Raw genomic sequence first — 19,467 nt, 5'->3', positions numbered from 1 at the left:
CACAATATTCCTTCCTCTAAATGTCAAAAGTATTATATGTAAATAATGACATAGACAATGTTAATGACAGGGCCCAGCCCGGCCTACCTCGGCCACTGAGGGCCACAGAGGGGCCGCCCTTTGCCCGGGCTTAGCCCGGCGTCGCCCGCGCGCGTCCCGTGATGCGCGGTCTCCAAGCGCAATTAAAGGCAGGTGAGGGGGGCGTGGCGGGGAGGTGCTCCAGGCCCAGATGGCTTGTGGGCAGTGGTGTTTCCTTTGGACTCTGACCTCCTTTAACCCTCACAATCACGAGTGTTTCCCGCGGAGCGGGAAACACAAGCAGTTTGTCACTAGCGCTGCCAAATAGCGCTTGCAGGGTGACGGCGCTTCAAGGAGATTTCCAGCGTTTCTCCACGGACCAAACTCGCTGCAGCCACCAACTCAGCAAACAGAGAAATGTTCTCCGCTCCACAGCGGACTCCCAGCGCAATTAAAGGCAGGTGAGGGGGGCGTGGTGGGGAGGTGCTCCAGGCCCAGATGGCTTGTGGGCAGTGGTGTTTCCTTTGGACTCTGACCTCCTTTAACCCTCACAATCACGAGTGTTTCCCGCGGAGCGGGAAACACGAGCAGTTTGTCACTAGCGCTGCCAAATAGCGCTTGCAGGGTGACAGCGCTTCAAGGAGATTTCCAGCGTTTCTCCACGGACCAAACTCGCTGCAGCCACCAACTCAGCAAACAGAGAAATGTTCTCAAGGATATTGATAGTTTCACCCTCCCATCTCCCAGATAGTTCCAAATACCTACCCAATTGATCAGACCAGCGTTGATTAAAGGTGAAGGGAAATTATTTCCTGAGGAGTATTCCAGTGCCCCTAGAACCAGAAGTAAACCCAGCACGTATCAACATTTTGTATCCCCACCGGTCCAAAGCCTTGCAAGGATTACCCATTAGATTTGTCTCTGTGAGGAACTGAGTGCACAGTCCGGAGCGCCAAGCGTGGAACATTTTCCCCATTACCTTTCCCCGTCTTCTCTCATATTCTTTCAGAGTGTGACCGAGGACCGCTGGCCCTTTAAGGCGTCAGGCTACTCGGAGGAATTGCAGAGGTCACGTGGGCCGGAGTTCTTCAAATGGAGTGGCCCCGAGGAAAGCGGGCGTTCCCTGGGACCAACGGACGGAGAACGCGAGGAGAGGACACTCACGGAGACGTTCTCGGTACTGCCATGGAATAAAGCAGGAAGACGGTACGAGGAGGAAGCTGACTCGTCGTCGGAGAAGGACCGGAGCAGAGCCGAACTCGAGAACGGAACAGACGGGCAGCCAGACCCTAGCTGGCAATTCAACAACTCGAGCCACGGCCCTGGAGGGACCTGGCTCCACAAGGTACGGGGGCGCATTTCCTCAGTCTGGGGCCGCGCATTAGAGGGAACCAAGGGCGGGGATAAAGTGGGCGAACTAGATGCAGGACCGTCCTCAGCTTAACAAAGCAGTGCAGCGTGAATCACTGGTGGCGGTAAAGGTGACAGTTCTCCACACTTCCTCGATATCCTGATGACAAAACCTGTATTGTGAACCACCCCGTTACAGGGTTCTTTTGTTTTCTTATTTTCTTTCTGGGAGCGCTGACCATCTTCTTGACGAGCAAGACCCAGCCAATCTAGAGGAGAAGCTCTGCAGTTCACTACATGTACCAGAAGCCCTTGCACCGGAAGAGTGATTACCTTTGATTTAAAGACTGTTCTTGTTGATAAGACTATAGACTTGTCCTATATACTTAAAGTGACAATAAATCCACTAGAAAAGACACTCCTGTATCCTGGTCTGCTTCTCCACCAGCCCACAGTCTCCCGGAGAAGAATCACGTCCAGGGAATGCCTCTTAATACATTGATTTTTTAACAACAAAGGGTTAAGCTCTAATCAGTAAGATTGATCCAAATCTAAAGAAAACAACGACAGGGTTGCCAATACTGATGTCTTCTTTTGAAAAAGACTCGTTCAAAAGGGTGCACAGACTTTAATCAATGTCACCCGAATTAATCAATGTCAACCGAATCTATTTATTAGAAATGCTTTTTTATTCCATTTCATAAGAGGGAACACATTTATCTTTTCATAAAAAATCTGGATCTTTTTTAACAACGCACGCAAAAACTAATTGATTTAACATTTAGACACTACAAACATTAGATGAATGAAAAACCTATTGACAAAACAACTGAATAACACATTCCCTAAACAACATTCAGACATAAGACTTGGAAGAAATGACAGTCTTGGAGCAAGAAATAAATGATAACCAATCAATAACAGACACAAAGGCTTTATTTTCTAAAGTTGAAAAAGAAATATTGGAGTTTAAGGACTACACCACAAGTCAAAAGATAATAAAATTTGAAAAAGATAAAAAGAACTTCTAATTGGAAAACACCTATCCATATCTTCAAACAGATTTGCACTCTCGCCCGGAATCACGTAGATTTCTTCTGGATTATCAAGCAAGATCGATTAATAAGTTTACTTCATTTTCGGACACCTCCTCCTCTTCAGGTGGAGAAATAGAAAACAATGAAGGACAATTCAATACTAATAGACGTGGTGATTATCAACAACAGCAAGGGACTCCTATTTTAGGCAGAGGCCAACAAAAACCATGCGGCTAAACCAGATATATCAACCAACCTTGGGAGATGCAAACCAGACGACAACATTACAAAAATTAACACCGTCACCTATTTACAATCTATTGAATAGACCTTTAACAGAGTTAGAGGAAAGTGTTCTACAAAAAGGTTTGTCTTTTGTTCCCACAAAAAAAACGGACTTTGTGAAGATGAAGTCAGAGGCTATTGAATTCTGTAGAATGATACTTTTGAAGACATATTTTCTGGAAAATCCAATATGCACTAGTACTGAAGTCACAGGACTTAGAAACAAGTCCTCTTTCTGTCCTCCAGCCAATAAAATTCCAAAGGAAGTAATTACTTTTGAAAAAACGGTCCTTTCAGCAATAACACATGGAGAAAAAGAAAAAATTTGTCAAACACAATATTTCGAAACTACAAGGACAGCAATCATGGACCTTAAAAATGACTCCTCAATAGTCATAAAACAAGTGGATAAAGGGGGCTCAATTGTTGTTTTGAGTACCCCTGACTACACCGCTGAAGTAATGAGATAACTAGAAGATCAGGAATGTCACCGCAAAATAACAAAGATCCCACAGTGGAACTACAAGGGGAATTGGCCAATACCCTTAAAGAGAGTTATGATCAAGAAATTCTGCGTAAAAAGGAGCATGAATATTTAAATCATAAACATCCTATTATTCCAATCCTACACATCTTACCCAAGATACATAAAAATGAAACTCATCATCCAGGTAGGCGGATAGTGTCGGGATGTGACTCCTTAAAGGAGCCCATCGCCAAATAGATGGATCATTTATTGAAACCATTTCTCAAAGATGTCCCATCGTGTCTCCGGGATACGACATTTTCATCAATAAAGTTGAATTGATGGATTTTGATACAGGAAATCATTTTTTAGTCCCTCTTGATGTAGTATCACTCTACACCCAGATACCACAGGAGGATGGACTCTCAGCAATTGAATGTTTCCAGAACGAGTCCCTACAGATTTCATTTTGCGATCGGCCAAGTTTGCATGAAGGAAAGATTATTTCAAGTTTGGGAATGATTTTTTTCTACCAAATCAAAGGAGTAGCAATGGGGTGTCCTTTCACCTCAGAATTGGCAGTTCTTTTCATGGCTAAATTCGAAGAGACGTACATCTATAATAGCAACCCATTCACTCAATGCATTTCGAATTGGGTGCGCTATATAGATGACAAATTTCAGGGATGGACAGGAAATGAGGATCAGCTGATGCAATTCCATGGGTGGCCTAATTCAAGATCGGCAGTAATAAAATTCAGTTTGAATTATGCTCTACAATGAATGACATTTCTAGACGTGGAAGTTTATGCCTCAGAAAATAAGCTTGTTACAACCCTCTTTAAAAATTCAACGGATAGAAACAAAGCACTCCATTTTTCCAGCAACCATCCATGCCCTTTGTGCAAGAATTTACCTTAAGGTCAATTTTTAAGGATTAAACGCAATCGCTCATTCAAAGATGAGTACACGCACCGTGCAAATAACTTAAAGGAAAGATTACTTGATCGAGGTTATCCAAAGTAACTCCTCAAGAACACCTTAAAGAGAGCGTGGTGGACACCACGTGAGTCACTAGTCCAAAAAAAAAGAAAAACAGCCACTGAACAGAATGGTTCGCGTGACAACTTTTGACCCAATTCCAAAGTATTAAAAAAAACTATAAATCAGAACTGGCATCTAATCGAAAATCTTGATTCAAATTTTTGCAACATACCCCCTCTTCGCTTTGAAGGAAGAAAAATGCATTTCAAATCAGATAGTTTGGGCAGCATTATAGAAAGTGACATTAGAAATGACATTGAGAGACCATTTGGGCTTACCTGCTATCAAAGGACATCACAAGTGTGGCACATGTATATGTTGTGAATCAACTATAGAGTGTTTCTTGTATTCTGACAAGACCATAAATTGGAAACATGAGTCTTACTCTAACTGCAAAACTAGAAACGTGGTTTATGGCATTTTATGCCCTTGCCCCAAACGGTACGTTGGAAAAACGAACCAAGAGGTGAGACAAAGGATCTCCCAACATCAGTAGAGAATTAGAAAAATGTACAATCAGCCCCCCTGGTAAACCATTCAAAAACTAACAACCATTTGGAAAAAGATTTGAAGTGGAGAGTCGTTTCAAAAATAGAACAAGATCCTCGAGGTGGTGATTTAGACCTTAAACTGACCCAACGTGAAGTGCTACTCGTAGTCAAGTTCAACACAGCGGTGGACAGTGTGAATGAACTATCTGAAATTTACAGGCTCTAATATTGTATTAGGGCTTATGACGTCGTAACACCTTTAGTTGCTATGAGGTCATACATCTAAGCAGAAGTCCTCTTAACCCCAAATGCTTTATAAAGCGATCTGAGCATTAGGAACTACAACTCCCAGAATTCTGTTGGTCCAATTATTTTGAACGTCATACACGCCCAAGCAACACGGAAGCATTTTCCTTTTAAATCGGAAGGGATTCACAAAAAGAATCGCAACCTCGATGAATTTGAAAGCGAGCCAAAGAGGGACGCCAGAAGGCTGCTAAACTTTTCACTATAAGGTATGCTTCTAAGCTACATTTTAAGCCCCCGTTTCAACTTGATTCAATTCAAGCGCATTAGACTCACACAGGTCTGCTTTTTAGAAACACCCGAACCCTCCACAATCAGATCTGGCTACCTCAGGATTAGATTTGCACTGGTTTGCTTCTTAGAACTGCCCGCCCTGGCCTACCGCAAACAGATCGGGCCTTCTAAGGATTAACTTGCACATTTTTCAACTAAACTTTAATACTAATAATTTATTGACCAACAGATTCTACAAACATTGGACATTGAAAAGAGTGTCCCCAAAAAAACCTACATACGCGCACAAAAGGTATGTGCTCATCGAATGTAGAACATTCTATTTTATAAAACTAAAGCGTTTTCTGTCCCTTGATGATAGTTTGTCCTTCACCATTACTAGTTTCCACCAATCCAAAAAGCCTTGTTCAAACAAATTTCACAGGACGTTGACTGCCAGACATAAAGTAAGTTCGCTCGAACTTAGTGGTAGGTTTTTAACAAATCTCTGACGTTATACTTAAGATTAATTTCTACCACCTCTGACGTTTAGTCTTTTTCTTTTTAAAATCTGAATTTGGATTTGAAGGCTGCATTTGATTTGGATGTGAGATCCGCTGATCTCTAGTAATAGGTAAGCACCCTGGTGCGTTTTTTTAAACTGATCCTTGGAGGTGTTTATTTCACTGATTCGAGATTAAACAATCCCCCTCTTGTGTTTATCTCTATTTCAGTGTTTGGTATTGAAGAGAACCCCCATCTAATACACGTGGGGTTCGAAACGCATCGACTATTTCTTTACACACAAGTGTGGCTATAAATTTATGTTTGAGGTTTCTGCCTGTTCTATAATTTTTTTTAAATTTAGTACATCTTCATAGTGCAGAAATCTGTTGTTTACAAAAAACTCACACTGTTGACTAAATTGCAGTGTTTTTCAAAAACTGTATGCAATTAAATTACCGTTCATTTTATGAATGTTGATTTGTTCTATGTTATTTGTTTTATGTCATCCAAGTCTTATGTCTGAATGTTGTTTAGGGAATGTGTTATTCAGTTGTTTTGTCAATAGGTTTTTCATTCCTTTAATGTTTGTATTGTCTAAATGTTAAACCAATGAGTTTTTGCGTGTGCTGTTAAAAATGATCCACATTTTTAATGAAAAGATAAATGTTTTCCCTCTTATGAAATTGAATAAAAAAGCATTTCTAATAAATAGATTTGGGTGACATTGATTAAAGTCTGTGCACCCTATTGAACTAGTCTTTTTCAAAAGAAGACACCAGTATTGGCAACCCTGTCATTTTTTTCTTAATATATTGAAGCACTAGCTCATGCTTGATCCTGTCCATTAGACCTTTCACATTCCAGACAAGAGTTGAATTTCAGAAGTAGTCATCACAGGTATCATTCTCTCTCATTAACCAATCATTCTTACCAAATCCCATATTGGTGGTCCCACTTGGCAGCATACAAAGGAGTGGATAACAGTCATATCGTCTCACAAGAGTAACCAATGTGATAAACATGAAAAGTTGGTACTGTGCCATCAAATACATTCTAACATATAACAACAAATCAATCCCCATTCAACCCTCCTGCCACCCTGAGTTAAATCTGAACCCCTGCCTCCCTGCACAAAGGTCCTCGAACTGCCCGTCCCCCCAACCCTTCAGGGAGTCTGTCGCCCCAACCCAACATAAAACATTGTGGAGAGTGCAGTCAACTCAAGATGTTACCCAACACTCCCTTCATAAGCAACAGAATTTTACCAGCCGTTCAAAACATAAGGAGGTGTAAACCAGGGAACTGCTTTTCAAACCAGCCACTTCTAACAACAATATCTCTGTTGTCGTATATAACCCCTATGCAGTTTCTGTGGTAGAAACATGGTTATGTGACAATAAATCAGGCCCTAGGGCTTCCAAGTGGGTTTACAGCATTCAGTATCAAGGTCTACTAAAAAAAGAAAAGACATGGTTATTTATTAAACTTGTTGCTGCAGTGATTCAGTCCCATTGCGTTATGATTCTCTCACAGTTCATTCAGTTAACTTTTTAGGGGTTTGTTCTTGTCATTTCCGACCTTTACGGGATCTGTTGCCTCCCACTGTTCACCATCCCTCTAGCCTCTCCCAAGCCTCCTCAAGATTCTTGGGAGTCCTTCAGAGTCCTTCCATTCCTCCAGATTCCACACATCACTTTGCAGCAAAAAGGATGAAGTATTTGATTGCCTTGTCTCTCAAAGCTCTTTTACTTTGAGAAACTGCGACATTGTTGCTGGACCTTGAGTGTGAAATCAGGAAAAAAGGTTATTTTTGAATTTTCATAGGTTATTGGTGGAGCACTACGTGCAATGTGTAGTATCACGTCTCGGTCACGAAAGTGGAAGATGCGGGCACTGGTCGGACAAATGGGGGACCCTGTTTTGGGGCGTCTGACCGGAAAATTATTTAGAGAGTCAGCAAGGTTGGAGCTCCTTAAGGATAAGATCTTCAACAAATAGGTCAACTGCCAGTCCTTCTGCTCATTCTGAGACTCCCAGAATGCACACACTGGTTCATCTAGATCTCCCTTTGCAGCCTTCTAGGCGGTCTTGCATTATTCTACTTGTGACTTGTAGTTCACAGACCTGGGCCTTAAGGATCTTGGTGTCTCTGTGTATAGCAACAGTGGATTCTTTACCGTATTTGATTCTTGAGTTCATATTATGGAGATATGCTCACAGCAAGGAGACCTCCGTTGTAGTGGAGTCGATTCTGACTTCTAGCACTATGTTGCATCTGATGGTTTCCTTGAAGATGATGGTGATACCTCCGCCTTGTTTGGTGGTGCAGTCTCAGTGTATCATATTGTAGCCTTTGGGAGTAGCAGTGGTGATGTCAGGGTTCAAGGAGGGGTAGAGCCACTTTTCGGTGATGAAGGCAACATAAGTGGAGAGGGTGGTGATGGTGCCCCAGATTTCCGTGGCGTGTTTGCAGAGTGAGCGGGTTTTGAGCGGGATACAGTGGAGTGGTTGCGAGGTGTTCATGGTCTTGTGGGCAGGAGAGGTGCAAGATCTTTCATAGGTTGTGTCGCAGGAGAAGTGGCCGTATCTGCAAGTGAAGGGCCCTTTGGTGGATCATGGGGAGGAGGAGCTGCAGTTGTTTTGGCGGTCAAGGTCCAGGAGTTCCTTGATGGTGTATTGTTGGGAGGCGGGAAGGCCAGGGGTTCTGATGCTAGAGTCCAGTCATCGGTGCGTTGGCAGTGTCTGCGGCGGTCTCCATCAGAGGTTCTAGTGGGTGGTCTTAGTGGTCCAGGGTGCTAGGCAGGGATCTGGAGTGGGCAGCTCAGGGACAGCAGGCAGGGTAGGGACAGAAGCAGTGCGGGAACTGCAGGCAGCACAGGGACAGCAGGCAGAGCAGGGACAGTAGGCAGCTCAGGGACAGGAACAGCAGCAGCACAGGGAAAGGGACAGAAGGCAACGCAGGGACAGGTGTACCAGAAGCACCGGGACCTTGGCTGGGAGTCAGGTGATAGAGGGGTGGCCCAGCCCAGTCTCCTTTGAGCCCACGAAGCGGAATGCCCTCTAAGTAGGGGCGCACATCAGGAATGGTGGAAAAAACAAGGAAGTCCTACATCCAATAGCGGAGGCTGCTCTGGGAGTTGGGGTCTCTCTGGGGAGAGTCAATGTAGTCCCAAGAAGTGGGGGAGGTGCCCTCTAAGTAGGCGCCCACAAGGGGAACAGCGGGAAGAACAAGGCTGCCCTCCTCCCAGTAGCAGAGACTTCTGGAAATTTGTGGCCGTGCTAGGGAGGGTCAATGTAGTCCCGCGAAGTGGGAGTGTGTGCCCTCTAAATAGGGGCCAACAGCAGGAACAGCTGGAAAGACAAGGCAGTCCTACTCCCAGTATCGCAGGCTGCTGGGAGTTGTGGTCTCACTGGGGAAGGTCAATGTAGTGCATTCGAGTTATTCTGTATTCTCAAAGAGAAGTGTTATGGTGAACTTTAAAGACATTGCACAGTAGATACTTTTGTCAATGAGCCTGCTATGTTTGTTTTTTCTTTGAGAGAGCCTGCTGCCTGAACATCTTTACTTTGTGAACAAAAAAGCTGTAAGTCCAACATGTTATTATAACAGCAAACTAAAACAAAAGGATGTGCAAGGGTGGTTAGTGAAGGGCACTATAAATTAATTCTATGTCAGCATTAGGCATCCAAAGAAGCAAGCAGTAAAGTCAAAAGTCAACAGATAAAATGTCACATTTCAACAAAGTAAATACAAATAATGTTTACTGAGTAAAGCAACACATCATGTTGCATTTTAATAAAAGGGCTACTTGATCTAATCCTTCTCTAAGCACCTTAGTATTGAAAGATAGCCCATCAAAAAACAATGGCAAACTATGAAAAACACATTAAAGGTAATGAGTGATAAGGGCGGGACATACCTCCACTCCCTCTCTAAACTTCTTTATGCTTATTTTTAATATACTTATGACAAGATAGTTTGTATCGAGACTAAAAAAGGACGCACATTTAGTCTGGATATCTTCTGGGGAAAAACGTTATCAAGGCAAAATCACAAACTGTCCTAAATATCACAAAAAAAGCTCTGGAGTGTAGCGTGAAAACCCTCGGCACTGAAAGGGTCGTATAGCTCCAGCTGCTTATAGTATAAGCATGACCACTAGAATTATACAGCAGGAGAGGGACAAATTATGTGTTGACTAAATTATTCGGGCAGAATATGCATATTATGCGGCACATTTTGTAATAGTATTACTCCATTATTTTTAAACTTGGCAAAACTGTCTGGGCATTGGTTTCACCTCATCTGTACCAGTTTAATACCCACATATAGCAATAAGCATCTGAAAGGTGATCAGTCCAGCTTTGTCAAAGGGCTCCCACTGTGCAACAACTTGTGTTGCTACATTTTTAGTTAGTGCTTTTGAACTGTTGGAGCTAGAACCCATTCTTTTTAAATCTGATTATGCGACAGAAAATGATTTATGTGGCAAATGCAGCAAATCTATAATTATGCTAAAATCACCACAGCTGCACATTTGCAGATTTCCAATGACCCTGAGTATAAGTACTGGAACCCTGAAGGTACTGTGCGTATACAGTTTCGTTGTATGTTGCAGTTGCACAGTAAGATAACGAGAATGTATTAATTAGTTCCAATTTACCACCTATTCGTTGCTATACCAGGTGTATTGCAAGGAAAGGGGATAGCGCAGCAAGGCATGGAGCAATGTGGCTCTTGCTGTTCTCTGCTTGGGTTTAACACCCGACAAAATACTCTAGACACATTTCAAACGTGAGGAGGCTGTTGGGCTGCTTTTCCCATGCTGCACATCAGCTAGAAATGAGGGCTGCATATTTATCTTAAATATTCATGAGCGGCTAGCCACACAGGTAACGAGTTACAAAAGTACATAGAAGGAAGTATTCTGTAGAAGAATGTCTTTGATAAAATAATTCAGACACGGAAATACACTTTCAAAAGAACCAGCTGAAATACAGTGCCTACCTGTATGTGTCCTTTGGGCGCATTATAAGTGTTTTGGATGTGCCCATTTCCACCATTTATTTTGTGTTTCGCTGTAACAAGAGAAAAAAAAGGGCATGGTCAGTTCACGTTTAATATATATATGCTTGATTGCAAGAATATTTGCTTGTCAAAAGAAATGCAAGATTGCATTCATAAACAACATAATGATAAAACAATCCATTGAATTAAATGTTGCCTATTTATACATTAGTAGAGTTTTTGAAGACCTCACATGCTCCAAAATGTGCTTCACAGTACACAAATGCATTAGTAAACATGTACGTGGCTCATAGAATTGGATATACAATATTGGCTGTGGAAATAATATCATTTTTAGAAGCTTTTATTAGGTCTTTATTAGTTTTCTTTGACGTTACCACCTATTCTTGTCTCAAAAATTTACACTTTTCAAGAAGAAACTCTCAAGATGTCTTTAGTGCCATAAAACATCTGTATATTATCACAAAAATGTTGCCCATGCGTTAACAGGTAACCAACAACACCTATGTTTTTCTACCATGACAAAATCTTCTACCTTAGAAAAATGTGGATGGCTATGAGCAGTTGCCTACATCTTAAAAGGTAGAATGCATGTTGATCGGCATAAAAACATAGACGAGCTGGAATTCAACTCCGTCCAATTACAAATGCCCAGTATTTTTGCACCTGGGGGCATATTTACTCGGAGCTAGCGCTGCTGCAGTGTCAGTTATTTACGCTGAGGTGGCTCTCTTTTGGGGACATATTTACAGAGTGATGCTTGAGGTCTTTAGCTTCACTTTTGCCACTCCTGCGCCCAGTTTCCCAATGCCAGATTCGGAAGTGGCAGATAGCGATAATAATAGGAAGGTAGGCGTTCCACCCTTAAATAGTCATGCAAAACTGATGCTGTCATATTTACAACGATTCGGGAAAATACACTACTTTGGCGAAAGATGCGCAGAGTCCCAATAAAGGCAAACATTTTCCGCTATGGCAAACCAGCCATAAAAAGGACAAATATCCAGTAGTTTAAAAGCAGAATATACTCAAATCACTCTGGCAAGCTTAATGGCACCAGGTACCTACTCCTACTGCAGCTCGGAGCACAAAGAAGACCACCACCACCTCCACCATTACCACCACCATCACTACACAGAAGCAACACAGGAGAAGGGAGTCGACATACCAACAGAGGATTACCCTCATTGACCTCAGGGAGGAGGACTTCATTGCCCATTACAGGCTCAGGAGGAAGTCCATTGTCTGCCTCCTGCACCAGATTCCACCAAGGTTGCAGCCAATGTTGCAGCAGTGCACCAACATCCCTCTGCAGGCCAAGCTACTGGCTGTCCTACACATGCTGGGGTCTGAAACTTTCAAACCCACCAAAGCCAAAGTGGCTGGAGTATCCCAGGCATCCTTTTCAGCATTCCTAACCTACGTCCTTGATGCTATCATAAGCCTCTCACCCCAGTACCTCATCTTCCCCAACACAACGCCAAAAAAACAGGAAAACAAGCAATGCCATTGATAGATTTCCAAATTTGTTGGGGCAATGGGCTGCATACATGTGTAACTTGTGCTTTCAGTGGCTCCATCACACCTGTAAAAAGGAAGCATACCCTGCCACTTTATATGGGTCCTATAATGGGATCCCTAGTATATATACACCGTAATTGACCAACACTCAGAGCCAAAATAGCATCCAACAATATAGATTATATTCAAATCATTTTATTTATTCATTGTTTATCTTTTTTCGAGTATATATGATTTTTCTCAGTGGAATGCTTTACATAAATTATTTCATACAAAGGTACACATCTGGTTATATGTCATTATAAACAGTGATATTGTCCCACACACACCGCACACTCTTCATCAACACTCAATTCTCAGACATATCCTTTTCACTTCCCATCATTCATACCATCTTCCACACATTTAAAAACAGCAACACCAGGGTACATCAGTGCCTATGAATGAAACCAATATGGAGATTGCTTCATTTGACGAACTGGGGTGTAGGGCAGGTCAGGTTGGAAAAATGACCATCCAAGATGGAAAAAGATTTCTGCCTCAAACACAAGTAACGCCAACACGCGTTTCTGTGAATGGCCAGGTCAGGCCGTACCTTCGTCAGGGCGAAGAGGTAACGCGGTGTAAGGGACAACACTATAATACAAAAGATGGATAGATTTGCACAACATTTAATTCTCTCAGTGCTGGAGGTTCTTCCTAGCACACAGACTCAATATAAAACACATTTCATTTGGCTCTGAGGACTGCTGGTCCCTCAAGTTCATCATTTATTGATAAGCAAAAACTAGATAAAGGTCAGCGCCTATTTCAAAGCACAGGGAACTAAGAATTTATCATTGCCATCAACTTTTATAACAGTACCATACTAGTATTCACTTTCAACTTTCACCCATCTCCTTAAAGCAGGAGAGCACACACTTTACAAAGATCTTAGGACTAGATGGATAAGCTTAATGATTCATTATAATCATAAGGTGTTTAAGATATCAAGCCTGTTCACAGTCCCAGGGAATCATAGAGCCTCCACCCTCCCTCCTTTTTAGAAAGGGAAAGGGGAGATCATAATTTTTCCGGGCCCTAGTCCAGTGTAGAGGCACTTACCCAAAAAGAGTACTAAAGGTCCTTGATCAGGTTCGTTTTAATGGAGGGTCCCCTCAGCGATCATATAGGGGTGGAGTACAGCTTACAAGGTTCCAAAATATAGCTAACACCGTCTAAACACCACTGAAAAATGGTGACAAAATTAAATGGAATAAAACTTGCATTAGTCTTCAAGTGTCAAGTACAAGTCTACAGAGTTACGCGCACCACCATCTCTCAAGGATAGTACCTGTTTAGTTTGGTTACCAAGATACCTCAGCGATCTTGCCAGGGGTGGGGCACAGCCTCTGGAGTTCCACCTGCGACGTACTCCTGTCTAAGACCCCGCAAAGGGATGGTGCAGAGATAAACTTGCTTTAGCCCTCAAATATACAATAGGTGTTTGCAAAATTATATGCTCCACCCTCTCCCAAAGATAGTACCTGCTAAATTTGTTTTGTCAGGAGAAGGTAGTTTTGTTTTTCTAGGTTACAGTTTTTGTCGCAATAAGGGCTCGCAATAATCCGCCGTTTCAGATTTTATCGAGGTATCTGGGGAGGAAACTGCCTGTCGAGGATCAAAAGAGCAAATAGTTTAGCCTCAACACCATATGGGGGCTAAATGTCAAAAACCTCGATCTCCCCAGTAGGCTACACTTCTTTCACTCGTTTAGGTCAGAATATCTGTTGGTTAGTGGGAGGTCCCACTAGTTTGCCTTTGACTAGGTAGTTCTTTAGATTTTTATTTCTTTTGAAGGCATAGATTGCTTTGCTCAAAGGTACTTTATTTTCTTCCAAATTGAGGAGGTGCCAATTAGAATTGATCACCTTTCTGACCTTGTGGTCTAGGTTGGAGTGTTTGGTGATACACACTAGTTGATCCTTACAGTCCTTCAGTTTGGGTTCTAACATACGTTCTCTGTCAGTATACCTTGCCCGTTTGAATAAATCCTTTATTAGTTTTGGTGGGTATCCTCGATGTTTCAACTTGGCTTTCAGAATGTCAGCTTGTGCTAGAAAATCCTCGATGTCAGTACCGTTTCGTCGAATCCGAAGAAATTGACTATAAGGAAAGCTGTCTCTTTGACATCGGGGATGGAAGCTGCCATATTGAAGCAGCGTATTCCTAGCGGTCGGTTTAGTGTATAGTGAAACCCTGAGCTCCTTCTCCTTATGCTCCACCCATATATCCAGGAATTCAATCCTGGTTTTGCTGGCATGTAGGGTGAATCTAAGGTTCGGATCAGCAGCATTCAGCCACATGAGGAACTTGTCCAACATCTCATTGTCCCCCTTCGAGATAAAGAACACATCGTCGATAAATCGAGACCAGATTTTAACATTCTCGTGGAAGGGGGCCATTTCATTGTAGATATTTGTTTTTTCGAACTCCCCCACATAGAGGCAAGCAACGCTGGGTGCACAGCTTGCCCCCATGCTGACTCCTCAAACTTGTTTTTACATAGAATCATTAAATTCAAAATAATTCTCATAAAGTACGATTTCCAAACACTGGAGTATGAAGTCAGCATTGCTGATCTCAGGCGGGTCTTCAAGATTTTTTCTATAGCATTGAGGGCTCCTCTCTGGGGGATATTCAAATAAAGGGATTCTACATCCAGTGTGACCAGTATTTCTCGGTCCATAAAATATGGGGTACCTTCGACTCTCTCAATGAAGTGGACCGTATCTCTTACATATGATTCTAGATTGCTTACCAATGATTTAAGGCAGTGGTTCCCAAACTTTTGACTCCTAAGGACCCCCATTGAGTCACCACTGGAAGCCGGGGACCCCCAAGCAATTTGTAGGATTTAAATTTCAAACATTAAAACAGTAATTCGAAAAAAATGAACACACGTGTGCACACAAAACAAATACTCAAATTACTAATAATTTTAGGGGAATATTTACAAGCCCCTATCACCATGGAAAACCAGTTTTTGCAACGTTCCCATGGCGATAAGGGCTTCGCCTTATTTACAAGGCTGCGTAATAACGCTGCCTTGTAAATAAGACCCCCTTTCACCCAATGCTTAGTGTCAAAGGGGTGGGCAGTGGGTGTGGCAGTGCAATACCCATTGATTTTGACGCTGCACCCTATTTACAAGGGCAGCGTAAATGGGAGGCAGCGCCAAAATTGAGACCAGGGACAACCGGGTCTTAACGTGGCGAAACAAGGAGAAATGCTTAATTTCTACTCGTTTTTGCATAATGTCTTGGATTGTTTATCTTCAGGAAGGTGACCATTCCTGCACCTCAACAATCTTTAAACTAAAATGCCATTTTATAACTTTCATGTGTGCTGCATTTTTTTAATAGAGGGGAGATGTAGTGTCTTGTGATATTTTATGATGGAACCCTTTTGGCACCTAACTGACTCCATAAATCTAGGACATAGGTTTCAGAGCGCAATGCCATGAAAGCTTGTTTTAGAATGTTGAGTTCACAGTTACATACAGTAGAATAAAGGTGTGTAATACTAAGCTCCGTGTGTGGCTTAGTGGATACCCAGGCTGGACAGACTCTACACTAGGTAGATACACAGGATCCTTCCAGGTAAAACCCTAACCAACAAAAGCCTAGGAAAATCCTGGTATGTGTTCAGGTGTGCTCAGTCAAAGACCACATCGAAGAAATTGTCCTTAATAAAAAGTCTCTTGAAGTTAGCAATATAACCTTTATTATACGCTCAGACATATTTCGAGCTACTGAGGAGAGACAATGGAAGTTGGGGGATGTGCATTCAAGGGTTACAGATGGTTGCAAAAGTTCAAATGAGATTTTCACTAAAAGTAATGTGGCAGAACAAAATGAGTGATTTCAAGAGGGTTGAAGAGAGGACACTTTTATCGAAGAGATTAAAAAGTAGAGTATGGTCTCATGTGAAGTCTTTTCTCGTTTTTTAGAGTGAAGTTAATTTGAGATTAGAATAAGTTTACACTGTTCAGCCCTAAAAATTATTTTAAGGAAGGTCTGAAGGTCACTTACTAAACTATTTTTCAATACTAATAGAAGGCCTCAGAGATATAACCAGGCTCTCCACTAAAGCCAAAACAATTAGGGAGGATTCACAAGAGAGGGGGGAAGCACATAGGGGACGCATGGATGAAAAGAACACATCTAGAAAAATGATGTCCTCAAACACTATAGGGATATACCTGAACAAGTTCCCATTGGAAAATCAATCAGCTTAATGATGTTACATTGCCGTCCTAGACAGTTAGTTGTCTGAGATCCAAAATGAAACAGCAGACAGTTATGGATTATATTAAAGAGTCTAATATAATCAGGTTCCAAGAGACACACTTATCCTGAAAGGAAAGTACAGCAATATTTAAGAGGGAGAAGTGGGTAAAACAGATAGCAATATATGTCAGGCTTCAGTGGTGATAGTAGTCAGACAATCTCTTAGTACTGAGGTCTAACAGTCAGACATGGGTACTCTGGAAAATAGGTAATAGTCCAAATTAAATATCGTGGAGGCCTATTTGTCTGTGTGAATTATTATGCTCCTAACCATTACAAATATGGACCTATAAACCCATTTGTCATTCATCTCCTTAAATGTGAAGGGCATTTTATTACAGGGGATTTCAACACCTTGTTGGACATTAAACTAGACAGGTCATCATTTATGCCAATAAAAAATACTTTAAGGATGCGGAAGCAAATACTATATATGATGCTGAATTTGAAAGTTAAGGAAATATGGCGAGAGAATCTGGGAGAACAGAAAGGTTATACTATTCATGGAAGTATATATGGTCACTTTTCAAGGCTAAGTTTTTTTAAAATAATTAATTCACTGTGCAGATACCCCATTAAAGTCACACATAGCCTTATTCATATCTCATACTACACCAATAAAAATACCAGCTCAGAAGAAGGTGCAAAAAATGAACCATGGACCACAAGTAAATTTAGGAGGATAGTAATGTTAATCAATTTAGGTCAAGACCATGATTTTTTTTAAATCTCAATATAGGATGCCAAGCTTGAGCTGACAAACAACAAGCCATTGTGGATAAGAATTATAATATACAGCCAGATGTCTAATTTACTACCCAATTTGACAGGTTAGAGCAACGATGTAAAGATTTGGATACAGAACGACAGGAAAACAGAAAAAGGTTGGAAGAAGAATGGAGTGGGAAGCCAGTAACATCAAACATTTCAAATAGGGGGAAAAAGAGGAGCCATACATGCAGGGATCGTGAGGGCTGATCTAGTCAGGAACAGTGGTAAAAAACTGGACCGTACTCTAAATATTCCTGCTAAAACGTACCCATAACATATAGAGGACATTTCTTACAATTATTATTGCTCTAAGTATCATGATGATTTCACAGCATGAACATGTATGTGTCAGTCCTGGTTAAAGAAACATAACATACCAGGCCTCCATGAAGAAGACTTAAAATATTTAAACTCCCCTCACAAAGAAGAGAAACAGCCACGAGGAAGCTTAAAATGGGGAAAGTGGCATGCCCCAATGGTATTCCCTTGAAAGGTATAGAAGGAGATGTTAGAAACCTTAGGCCCTGTTCTAAAAGGGATTTTGAATTTGATCCTGATTAAAGCACAGACCATCCCCGATTCATGGAATGCAGCAAGAATTACTCTACTCCTGAAACCTAATAAAGTCACTAAAAAAGGGAAGTCTTATAGACCCATCTCGCTCTTAATAGCAATTACAAAATCTTTTTTGACAAGGAGATTGAGTGGCTTGGTGGATCTTTTGATCCACAAAGATCAAAAGTGTTTTATTTAGGATCTGAACCATCGGTTGATTGGCTCTATTGACCTTGCATTCAAAACCCAGGCTTCCTTGCAACCATTACTTTATATGTTGCAAAAGCTTTCAACATAGTCACCTGAACATTTTTGTGGGAGGCTCTACAACTGTACTGGATGAAAGGGAATGTTGCTACTACGTTACAGCATTGTGTAATTATTTTGGCGATATTGTGAGAGGCAACATTTTGACCATTCTTTGCTTATTCAAAGGTAACAATATTTTTGGTTCCGATATTTTTTTTTGCCGCCACCGACAGCATGATGGTGGGGGTCCGTCTGACATCGTATTAAGGGCCCATACTATTAACAGCGATATTTGTGTTCTCGATATTGTATATATTGTTCAAGGCACCCAACACAAGCATCCTAGTTAATGGGAATCTAGCATCAAGGTTTAAAATAGGGAAGGGGACTTGTCAAGCCTGCTCATTGGCACTTTAGTATCCAACTTATACTTGGACCCAAATAGCTCAAGCAATAATTCTCCGGGAGGAGATCATTCCCTTTAAAAGCAGCTGTATGAGTAATACATTTGCACTTTATTTGGATGTATTAATATATACCACAGACTTGGAAATATCATTGTCTCTAAATAAATGAAATACCTAACACAGCATAAACCTTTCCTGTGCCATGCCGTGCTGCATGAGGGGAAATTATAGTGCAGTGGCCTTTCTATAAAGGTTGGCCTGCAATGGAGTCACCTGTGTGCACTGTCTTGCAAAGGATTTTATCTGGGGGCATGCTCTTGCTTTACTATTTCCTACAATTTCCTGTGCGTGGACAATTGGAGGAAGGTCTAGCGCATTGGATTTATGCTGTGCATTGCAGCATACAGGCATTCCATCAGCTTGTAGGGGAAATCAATGCATTTCTCCTTGTTTAGGCCTGCTTTCACAAGGTGTTAACTTTTGATGCAAAGTCCTGTCAGGCTATTTCAGTTGATCAGGCTTTGCATCAACCGAAAGGATGTTTATGTTGATCTACCCACAGAAAGAAGCCCTTGAAGCAAAGCAGTGGGAAATGGATTTGGTGCTAATAAAAGAGCCCTTCTACAAGGCAAAACACCATTTGAGCTGGAAAGTTAATCACAACTGTCGCTTAGTGTTGCAAGTGCAAACCATTTGTAAATATGGTTCCAGATGTCTATCATTCACATACCAAGTTTCTGGAGACATGCACATTTACAGCTTCCAGGTTGATCCTGTTGAACATGGTTCACTGACACAATATCGATGCACACAAAACAGTGTTCGATGGCATTCCTATACTTTACAATGGGAGCATGCATTCAGGCTGGAATGCATGCTCCCATTGTA

At 41.7% G+C, this 19,467-nt stretch overlaps 1 protein-coding gene across 18 annotated transcripts in view; it reads right to left on the bottom strand.

The window, feature by feature from the left end:
* ABI3BP (ABI family member 3 binding protein) overlaps positions 1–19,467 on the bottom strand; it is a 1,784,442-nt gene that overhangs the window by 900,139 nt on the left and 864,836 nt on the right. For all 18 annotated transcript variants that reach the window (XM_086934483.1, XM_086934484.1, XM_086934487.1 and 15 more), the window contains exon 6: positions 10,725–10,795. In XM_086934483.1, coding sequence (XP_086790609.1) covers positions 10,725–10,795 — 71 coding nt within the window. The remainder of the gene's footprint in view (positions 1–10,724; positions 10,796–19,467) is intronic.

This window comes from Lissotriton vulgaris, chromosome 8 (genome assembly GCF_964263255.1).
Source record: "Lissotriton vulgaris chromosome 8, aLisVul1.2, whole genome shotgun sequence".
Classification (NCBI taxonomy): domain Eukaryota; kingdom Metazoa; phylum Chordata; class Amphibia; order Caudata; family Salamandridae; genus Lissotriton; species Lissotriton vulgaris.
This window is presented reverse-complemented; position numbering and strand designations above follow the sequence as displayed.